Below are 11,087 nucleotides of genomic sequence, written 5' to 3'. Positions count from 1 at the left end.
ATAGTCAGTGGAAGGTGTTGTTCTGGTTTGTGCAGTATATGTGACACTTGAGACACACAGAAGAAACAGTAACCATTATGGACATTATGGGATTGGTTGATTATTCCTGGATCCTACTGATGCTTTAAAGAGAAAAAAATCACAAACTCAGGTTATCCACTTACTATCTTAGGACATGATATGAAAATCAGAAAACCTCCATAGTAGTGTTTAAAGACCCTCCTCTACTGCAGAGGGCAGATGGTGCTAAATACAAGGCTTGGGACCTAATTGTGACCTTCATAGAAAGCCGAATTTGTAGCATCCACATGTTCCTCTTTTGTTTTAAATGAAGTATAGCTGACATACAATGTTACATTGGTTTCAGCGTACAACATAGAGATTTTACAGGTTTATACATTTTGCTCTACTCACCATAAGTGTATCTACCATCTGTCACCATACAATGTGATTACAATACCACTGACTATATCCCTTATGCAGTACCTTTCATCCCTGTGACTTGTTGATTCCATAACAGGAAGTCTGTAGCTGCTACTCCCCTTCACTCCTTTTGCCCATTGCCTACTACCCTCCCCTCTGACAAACGACAGTTTATTCTCTATATTTGTGAGTCTGTTTCTGGTTTGCTTGTTTATTTTGTTTTTTAGATTCTAATATGAATGAAATCATATGACATTTGTCTTTCTCTGTCTGACTTATTTCATTCAGCATTATGTCTTCTAGGTCCATCCGTGTTGTCACAAATGACAAGATTTCGTTCTTTTTTTTTATGGTTGAGTAATAGTCTATTGAATATATATATATATATATATATATATATATATATATATATATATATACATATACCACATCTTCTATATCCATTTGTATGGATGGACACTTGGGTTGCTTCCATATCTTGACTATTGTAAATAATGCTTCAATAAACATAAGGATGTGTATATCTTTTCAAATTAGTGTTTTTGTTTTATTTGAGTAAATAACTAATATTGAAATTACTGTATCATATGACATTTCTATTTTTATTTTTAGGGGGAACATCTGTACTCTTTTCCATAGTGGCTGCACCAATTTACATTCTCTGCCCCCAATGCATGAAGATTGCTTTTCACATGTTTCCTATATCAAAGCAGAGCCCTGGGGAAGAAAGGGAGACATATTCTCAAATATGCTTGGTAACACTGAATTCCAAAATCCTCTGAATTTTCTCAGCCTCTAGAAATGGACTACTCTCATTGGATAAGAGATCTAGGTCCTCCTCCATTGGCCGAAGACTCTGAAAATACTTCAACTAAAGCAGATGCCTTGTAGACAATACTTCTTTATCTCGAGATTTGCCCCTTTCCTCTCTTGGCCATTGGTTAAAGTCTCAGTAGAACCAGTCAGATTAGTGCTGGTTCTGCTTTATAAAAGGGAAGGCAGGGAGAATTATTCACTGAAGGAGTTACAAGCAGTATGTTCCAGTACATAGGAGTGCTTACCTGTGAGAATGTTAGCCCATGGGGAGGAGGAGAATAGGAGACTGAATAGGAGACTATTTATTGATCTGAGGCAATACTTATAGCTCACTTCCCCAAATGTCCTAATGTGCTCTTGGGATGCTTGTAGGACTTGAAAAAAAGTTATGGTGAAGGTACCAGGCTGCCTGAGAGTATTGAGGAAAGGATAAAGTGTTTGAGAGGTGGATGTGGTAGAATGAATTCATAATACAACCCAAACCAGGCAACTGAATATGTTCTTCAGGAAAGCTTGGGAGACACTCCTTTCACTAAAGTTACAAAGAATGTACTGATGAGGGGGCATCATCATCATTGAGAAGCCAGATACTGGCTGTCTTCTGTCATCTGGGGCTGAGGTAGGAAATACATATTGAACTGGGCCCCACAGTGTCAGTGAGGATGATAGAATTCTGGAATAGTAGAGGATAGGTGGCATTAGTTAGCTATTAGAAGGAAGGGAGTTGTGATTACTGTAATAGTCAGCAAGACTGGAATGTCAGAATGTTTACCTGGGTGCCCTAACTCACAGGAATCTAGAGCAATAGGTAATAGAAGTTGGTATTCCTAGAGACAAGATGGATGGGCAGTCATTAGGGATATATACTTGTTCCATATATATGGCTGATGTTAGCTATCTCAAAGCTAAGTTACAATTTCTTACCTGATATTCAGTCTTGAGGCAGTTCTCAGACCCAGAACCAATTGACTGAAGGGAGATCCAATCCTCTTGAGAAAGGACTCTATAACACCTCAAGTATATACAGTAGTGATGCACTCAATTATTTCCCAAGTAACTATACTTTGGAGAAAGAGAAATATCCAGATCTTTTAAGGGCTGGTGGATGTATAGTCTAAGCTGACATTAATATTGGAGGCCCCAGGGATCATTCTAGCCTTCCTGCTACAATAAGGAGGTGAGGAGGTCAGGTGATACAGTTCTGGCTCAGGTCCTTTCCACAATGAGTCCAAGAGGTCTGTAGACATACTCAGGCCATTTTTTTTCAGTTCCTGTATGCATTGATGCCTTAAAGATAAATGAACTTGCAGGATTAACATACTTAGGACTAAGCAGTTTTCTCATATTTGTTTCTTGATCCATGGAATAAGAGTTATCATAGTAGAAAGGTCAAACTGAAATCCGTAACACTGTGCAACTCCCCCTCCCCCACTGCCACTAACCAATATAGCAAATAAAATACAGTACAACATCATCCTGGGAAGAATGGCAGAGATGAGTGCCACTTTCATAGTAGTTCCCATTATATATTCCTGTTTAATTCACCAATTGAGCCCTTCAAAAACAGAACAAAACAGAGGGATCATAATGAATGATTGTCATGGCTAATTTTATGTGTCACTTTGGAGAGTGTTTACAAAGCTAAACATAGTTTTATTGTGTGATCCAGCACTGTGCTTGTAGGGATTTGCCCAAATGATTTGAAAATCTATCTCTAAGACAAAAACCTGCATGCAAAGATTTGCAGTAATTTTATTCATAATTGCCAAAAAGTTGAAGCAAACTAGACATCCTTCAATAGGTGAATGATCAACAAATTGTGTATATTCATACAACAAAATGTAGTATATGCATATATATTATTCAGTGATAAAAGAAAATGAACTACCAAAATATGAAAATACTTAGATCAACCTTAAATGCATATTACTAAGTCAAAGAAGTCAGTCTGTAAAAACTACATGCTGTAAGATTCCAGTTATATGAAATTCTAGAAAAAACAAAACTATAGAGACAGTATAAGGATCCGTGGTTGTCAGGGGTTCAGGGAGAGCAGGGAAAGTGTGAACAGGTAAAGCATAGATAAGTTTTTTAGGGCAATGAAACTATTCTGTATGATAATGTAGTTGTAGATACATATAATTACGCATTTGTCAAAGCCAATAGAATTTTACAGCATAAAGAGTGAATCCTTATTTATGAAAATTGAAAAAAAAATTTAGGAAGTTGAGGAATCCTAGGGAAGTATGCATACTGTGATGAAAGAATCTATGTTACAATGTATGGAACAACCTCACTAGAAGGAGTGACCGCAATAACTTTCTAAATGAGAGGGACCTGTAAGACTGAAGGCAAAGGAACTGTTCATAGGCACCATCCCATATTTGATAATGGTATCTCTACTCATGGGAAGGGTTCAGATGAATAACTCTGCTTCAGTTATATGTGTATACTAGAGATGAATGATTAAGAAAATAGGTGGGGGATGGTAGGTACCAGATTTCTTACTGTTGGAGTCAAAATTTGAAGATAGGCAAGGGAAAGAGCTAGAATGATTCATATAGTAATGGATTACAGTCAAAGAAATCAGTATAAACTCATGGTTGCCTTGATTTAAATACAAATGGTTACATAGAGAAACATATATACACATACACACAAGTTAGAATATTCAGTATATTTTCTGCATTGAGAGGTCCTAAAAGAAGTGACAAACCAGTAGCAATGAGCATACCAAGTATTCATGTCTTGGTTTCTAATATCATTCTTCATAAAGTGAAAAAAGGTCACTGAAGAAATTATTGATTCTAGACAGGGGAAGAAAACATACAAGACAAGCCCAGAGGATTTTGTGGTGCCAGAAAGTACCAAAGTGCTCAACAAGCAAAACAAAGACAAAACAAAGAAACAAACAAAAAAATAAAACCAAATTGAAAAATGATGTATCAAGAAAGGACTCAGGAGCTAACTGAAAGAGCTCCCAAAGGCCAAGACTGGAACAATCTGGGCAACAAAATAAAATACCATTCAGGTCCTTTGCCCATTTCTAATTTGTTTATTGCTATTGTGTGGTAAGTGTTCTTTATATATTTTATATATTTTGAATATTGACACTTTACCAAATATGTGGTTTGCAAATATTTACCCCATTCCTTTTTCATTTTGTTGTTTCTTGTACAGAAAATGTATTAGTTCTAGTTGTTTACTTTTACTCTTCCAAATAATCTATATTGATACTTCACCTCTCAATGACAGGGAGCTTACTCCCCACTTCGCATAGTGACTTCCTTCCAAACAACACACTATAGAAAGGTGGGAGGTGAAGAGTAGGCTGAGGAGCATTTAACGTTACAGTGGAGAAGCCTGACACACACTACATCAGTCGGGAGATCAAGGTGATAAATCATGTTAGGAGTATGTACTTTTCCTGAACTATGATGACAATGAAACTGTACCTCTGTACTCTTTTGCCTAAGAACCCACAACCTCACTCTAATCATAAGAGAAACATCAGACAAACCCAATTTGAGGGATAGTCTACAAAACAGCTGATCCGTAGCCCCCCAAAATAGTCAAAGTCACCAAAAACAAGGGAAGACTGAGACACTGTCACAGTGATGAGGAGCCTAGGAAACAAGATGACGAAATGCAGTGGAGTATCTTAGCTGGGATCCTGGAACAGGAAAAGACATTAGGTTAAAACCAAGGAAATTAGAATAAATCATGAACTCTAGGTAATATATCAATATTGTTTTTTGTTTGTAATAAATGAACCATATCCATGTAAGATGTTAATAACATGAGAAACTGGGTGTGGAGTATATAGGAACTCTCTGTATACTAGCTTCTCAACTTTTCTGTAAGTACAAACCTGCTCTAAAAAATAAGGTCAATATTAAAAAATCAAAATGTAACTCTCCAAAGAAAATGTATGCGTACTCTGAGGTTTTCTGGTTACAGCTTCCTTTGTCCCCAATATTCCTGCCCAATCCTACCTAGGCTTCTCTTAACTCTGTCCTATTAGGAGGACTTGAACATCCTCATCCTGTAAGTACAGATGGTCCCTGATTTACTATGGTTTGACTTATGATTTTTTTTTTACTATGCAATGGTGTGAAAAAGCAATATGTATTCAGTAGAAACCATACTTCAAATTTTGAATTTGGATCCTTTCCTGGGTTAGCAATATATGGAGGATACTCTCTTATGACACTGGGCAGCAGCAGGGAGCCCTAGCTCCCTGTCAGCCACACAGTCATGAGGGTTAACACCTGATACACTTATAACCATTCTGTATCTATACAACCATTCTGTTTTTCAGTTTCAGTGCAGTATTCCATAAGTTGCATGAGATGTTCAGTACTTCATTATAAAATAGGCTTTGTGTTAGATAATTTTACCTAACTGTAGGCTAATGTAAGTGCTCTGAGCATGTTTATGGTAGGCTATGCTATGCTATGATGTTTCATAGGTTAGGTGTATTAAATGTATTTTCAACTAGAAATATTTCCAACTTATGATAGATCTATTGGGACATAAATATATTATAAGTCAAGGAAGATCTGTAATGAGATCTACTGGCAAGTGTTAGCAGAAGCAATGGGGTTAGATCCAAAGTTTAAGTACAACACCTTGTCCTCTGTCTAATGGGTGCAATGTGGGGTGTGTAGGGAGCCAAGGAACAAAGGTGACCAGCGTGAAGTTCACTGAAAAAGCTGAGGTGAGGAATGATCTCAGTCTGAGTTTGGGGGTGTTGGCAGGAATAGCAAGGAAGTGGCCATTGGTGGGGCAGGGTGGGGAAAAAGAGGAGGAGTGATGACTGTATCTCTGCCGAGGTGAATGCACAGATGGTGGTATCATTGGCCAAGAAAGAATACCTAAGAGGGAAACATGGCGAGTGTTGCTAGGGTTGGGCGAGGAGTAACAGATGCTAAGTGCCATTCAGGTCTGTTGAGTCTAGCTGCCTGTGGATATCTCAACAGGGATGCCCCAGGCATATCCTCACGGCTGTGGTAAAATAGCTTTAAGTGGCTTGAGAAAACCTGCTCAAATGATGGGGTTAAATAAGCTAAAGGCAGGTGGTTTGAAGCATTAAATGCAGTTTGTCCCAGGAAGGAGAAGGCATCAAGTCCTGATGTGATTGATGGCAGTAAAGGCTACAGAAATGTCAGAGAGGGTAATGGCTACAATGGCCATGGATCTGTATTTCTCCAGCGTACTGAGCACTCCCATGATTCCAGTGAGCCCAGCCTTTACTTTCTTTTGTGACACTGTCAATATCACTCGTTGGGACCAGTCTTGGGACTGTCTCCCCTTCCCACTTTGCTCAATTCTGCTTCTTTCACTTCTCTAAAGTTTTCCTTAGATAGTTCATCACACTCTTGGAAGGCATCTGACAGAGTACACTCAGAACCCAGCTGAAGCCCCCATACCTCCGTGGTGTCTTCCTAGAGCCCTCCCTAAAGTAAGGAGTTGAGAGGAGATCAGAGTTGTTAGGCTGAGCTTGGCCAGGGGCTAAGACTGAGCCTGGTGTGTGGCATAAGGCGGTGCTGGACTGAGGTGAACAGATCCTCCTCCCTTCCAGGTTAACTTGTCCCTGCTTCATGACCAGCAATGGGCAAGCATTGCTTTCAGGTGAATGAGTGAAGTTGTTTTGGTTTGGAATTGGTTTGGTTTCCTTTTAAGAAGCTGATGAGCCAATATATGTATGTGTATGTGGTTTGGGGAGCAGAATTAAAGATGTCTTTCCTCCTTTGGGTATTAGCCAAGAGAGTCTGTTACATCCATTGACCCCTACACAGGTTTTTATAAGGTGAGAGATAGAGGAGAAAAGACAAAGAGAATACAGGATCCCAGAACTTCCAGGATTTATTTTGTATTATTGTGCACACTCACAGATTCAGCTATAATCCTGGGGACAAAGTCAGAGTTAGTGTAGTAAGTAGTGTCTCCTCAGGCAGAGGTTCTGGCCACCTGAGGATGGGACGAGCTCATGAGGGGTGGGTGCCGAGCCGTAATTCCCCCTTCCCCCAGCCCTGTCAGGGAAACAGAGGTACAGGGTCAGGTGGATTCACAGAGGAGGTGGGCCACGAGGGCTGGGGACTTGAGATACATGAGAGCCTCTGGGGTCCTGGGGGTGCTCACTGGTGTTCTGGAGGGTTGTGAACCCCCTGCTTCTGGTGCTGCTGCTCTGTGAGGGGCAGGACTTCTCCCTTCAGGGGCTCTTGAACCTGACCCAGAGCTGGGACAAAGGCAGGCCGCTCCAGCTGCCCCTCCTGCTGCCCCTGCTGCTCCAGCACCTGCTCTTCTTTCTTTTCTGGTTGCTCATTTCTCTGTGCTGGCTCTTGATCCAGGTGCTGGTCCACGAGCTTCTTTTCCTGTTCCAGCTGTTCCTTTTGCTGCTGCTTCCTTTGTGCTCCTATCTGCTCTAGCTGCTGCTCCAGATTTTTTGCTTCCTGATGTTTCTCACACTGTTCCTTTTTCTGCTGCTGTTCCTGCTGCTGTAGCTCCTCCTTCTGCTGTTCCTGTTCCAGATGAAGTTCCTTTTCCTGTGACTCTTGTTGCTCCTGCTGCTGTTCCAGACACTGTTCCGGGTGCAGTTTCTGGTCCTGTGACTCTTGTTGTTCCTGATGCTGTTCCAGACACTGTTCCAGGTGCAGTTTCTGCTCCTGTGACTCTTGTTGTTTCTGCTGTTGTTCCTGCTCCTGTGGCTCACACTGTTGCTCGGGTGCCCCCTTCACAAGACTTGTATGTTTCTCCCCATGCCCCAAGGGAACCTTCCCTGGGAGTGGAGAGGGCATCTTTTGGCACAGGACAGGTAGTGAAGTCGACTGTTTCACCTGCTCTTGTTGAGTATCGATGGGAGGAGACACAGGCTTGAGGGGCTCCTGACTGAGGGCAGGGGGCAGGGTCACTGGCAGAGTGTGTTGCTGGGACATCCTGGAAACTGCTTTAGGATCAACCTGAAAACCAGAGGGAGTCAGAAGGGTGACTGAAGGCAGAGGGTGTCAATGAAACCCCAGAATCTGCACAAGAGATTTGTTTCTCAGCACCCCTTGGGTTGGGGCCTCCCTGCCCACTCTGGTGACTGTTCCCCCAGAAGTGGTAGAGTGAAAGGGAGGAGGAGGAGGGCTGAGAAAGGCCCTCCTGGGAGCCTCTTGTTCCCAGAAACAGTCAACAAAGAGATCTGGCTTCCAAGGTGCTGGGTAATGGTAGGCTGGGTGCCATTTCTGAACTACTCCTTGCCTCTGCCTCTACTTTTGACCTCCTTTGACCAAGAAGGAGAGATGAGTTCTGGGGTTATGATGGGAAGAGGTGAGATCCTAGGAAAAGAGGAGCCTCCTGGAGGACTCTTGAGTTCTGGAAAATCAGTGGTCCATGCCAGAGGATCAGAGGAGTTGTGGCACATACCCTGGACTACTCACACAATATCTGATCAGTTGAAGGATCCCAGTGGAAGGCTGTATATTTCTGAGCAGTTCATTTAATCCTGTGAGGCCTCAGATTTATTTTATGTAAAATTAGCAGATCGGCCCGTTCAACTCCAGAGGTTTCTCTCATGACCTTCAGAGATTTAGCTGCAGCCCTAGCACTTGGGAGGTGGGGTGGGAAGAGGGGCTGGAAGTTTGTTGGGACATGGAGCCAGTTCTTCTGAGTCCTATACTTCTAAGGTGGGTTTTCCTGTTCCTACTTTGCCTGGGTTTCTCCAAATAGAAGATTTGCCCCATTTGCCATTCTCCCTTCTGCAGCACAACAAAAGTTATGTGCATTTCTCTCAAACCTCTGTCCCCCTAAAGAAAGTGCAATTATAGTCAACCCAAATCAAACAGTTTCAGGGAAGAAATTAGCTATACTCCCTCTCTCCTTCACCTTACCTCTTCTCTCTCTCTCTCTCTCTTTCCACACACACACACACACCACCACCACCACCACCACCACCACCACCACACAGTCCAAAACAGCAAACCAAGAAAAGATGGGACAGGAGGAGAAATGATTGCTCTCTTTCCGTGTTTCCATGCCATGACATTTGTCCTTCAACACAGGGACCTGAGCCCTCCTAGAAAGACATGTAGTTCAGTTGAATCCAGCCTAAGAGTGACCCATGTACCACCCAGGCTGGCCACCCTTAGCCACGTTCTGGTGTGCTGGATACCCCTGGTGCCAGCCCCAGTCCTCCCAGCGAATACTTACAGGACTCACAGTGGGGATGGCTGGAGAGGCCTCTAGTGGAGTTCTGAGCTGAGCAGGGACCCGGGTGCCCTTTATATGGTTCCCCAGCCCAGCCTCCTTCTCTGGTTGAAGGAGATGGACTGGTTTCACCACTCAAGTTGGTCAACTTCCTTCAGCCCCTTCCTGACTCATCATAGGCACCTGAAACAGAAAACCCCTCAGGGCCCCTTTTCACAGAAACACACAGAGAGCTCTGGGGGCTCCACCATTCCTATGGTACTCATCTGACATGGGCATGGAGAGGTGAGGGAGGCATCTTGGGAGACTGGTCCTTTTTCCTATTGCTTTGTGGCCTTGGCTATGCCTTTTCTCTGAATCTCAATTTTTTCACTTATAAAACGGGGCCAACCTGATAATTAGGCATGGAGATTCATTTACAAGAGCATAGGATAGAAAGTTATGTGTCTCTCTGGGATGTTCAGACTGGGGTATGTGGTGTCAGGGTGGGAAGAATCACATCTTGTGAAGGGATGGGGTTGCTGGGGATTCCCTTAGCTTCTTGCCCACAGTCCATCTGCTCTCAGGACATATCTATAACCCATTCTGTGTGGAAACAAATCCAGTTCTGAGGGGGTCAGACTTCAGACCAGAAGGGTCAAATAGAAGACTTGTAGGGCTACAAGTTGGCTAGGTCCCATGCCCAAGTTTGTACTTACAGAAGTTCTCTAGAAAGTCATGCTCATAAATACTTCAAAGCATGGACGACTCCATACAAGGAAACAGGTATTAAATAGACAATATATAACACTGCTTTTTATAATTTTAAAATTTATAATTTTATAATGTTTTTTATTGCTTTTTTCTATAATTATTTTTAGAATGCATAAAAGTATAAAGATCAAAACGAAATCATCCTTTGCTTTCTCCAGACCATTCTCTAAAAATAGCAATCCTTCAGAATAGGGGTGGAGCTCATCCTTCTTCAATGCCAAAAGTGACCCAGCTCATCTGGAATAAAATCCAAACTCACTATCATGGTTTCAAAGACCCTCATGAGGTATCTTCAGTTTCTAGGACAAGTCTGGGGGTTCCCACCTCAGGGCCTGGTGTCTATTCTCTCTTCGCTGACAGGCTTCTGCAGGGTCCCTGGCTCTGTGTATCTTTTGGCTTCAGTGTAAGTGCTGGGTCTGCCCAAAAGCCTTCCTCGACTCCCTATCTGGAGGCTTATCTTCTGGTTCACTTCATTTCACTAATAACAGTTGAGAGCCCTTTTTGCATTTGTTCATGTGTTTCTTTTTTATCTTTCCCATTGCAAAATAAGCTTCGTGAGGCAGGGGTTTTGCCTGTTATGCTTTCTGCCATGTCCCCCGAATTTATCATAACCACCACATACACAAACTGCTCTATAAATATTAGCTGAAGGAATGAAAAAATGGTGAATCTCAGCACCTGGAGAGAAGCACTGTTCTCATACACTTTAGCATTGAGTATGTGCACATGTGTGCATAAACAAGATCAAATTGTGACTTTGCCTTTCTTTTTAATGGTTGGGTAATAGCTTATTGTGTAGACATCATTTATTTAAACTCTCTTCTTTACAACCTGATCAAAAGGAAATATTAGAATGATATGAAGGCAAATATTCGTTTCTGAGACTAATTTTGAAGAGTGTCCTG

General features: G+C 42.0%; 1 protein-coding gene across 1 annotated transcript; it reads right to left on the bottom strand.

Moving 5' to 3' along the window:
• Window positions 1-7,089: 7,089 nt before the first annotated feature.
• Window positions 7,090-9,520, bottom strand: IVL (involucrin). Its single transcript, XM_055312470.1, has 2 exons — window positions 9,433-9,520; window positions 7,090-8,201 (listed from the first exon to the last, which is right to left on the bottom strand). The coding sequence occupies exon 2, from the start codon at window positions 8,175-8,177 to the stop codon at window positions 7,380-7,382; it is 798 nt and encodes a 265-aa protein (XP_055168445.1). The 5' UTR covers window positions 8,178-8,201; window positions 9,433-9,520; the 3' UTR covers window positions 7,090-7,379.
• Between the last annotated feature and the right edge of the window lie 1,567 nt (window positions 9,521-11,087).

This window comes from Nyctereutes procyonoides, unplaced genomic scaffold, assembly GCF_905146905.1.
Source record: "Nyctereutes procyonoides isolate TBG_1078 unplaced genomic scaffold, NYPRO_anot_genome, whole genome shotgun sequence".
NCBI classification, from domain to species: Eukaryota; Metazoa; Chordata; class Mammalia; order Carnivora; family Canidae; genus Nyctereutes; species Nyctereutes procyonoides.
The sequence above is the reverse complement of the archived record's forward strand: the minus strand, read 5'-3'. Positions and strand labels throughout refer to the sequence as shown.

What these genes read in the sequence shown, in the direction of transcription:
- IVL (XM_055312470.1), bottom strand. Translation starts at nt 8,177, where the DNA reads ATGTCCCAGCAACACACTCTGCCAGTGACCCTGCCCCCTGCCCTCAGT.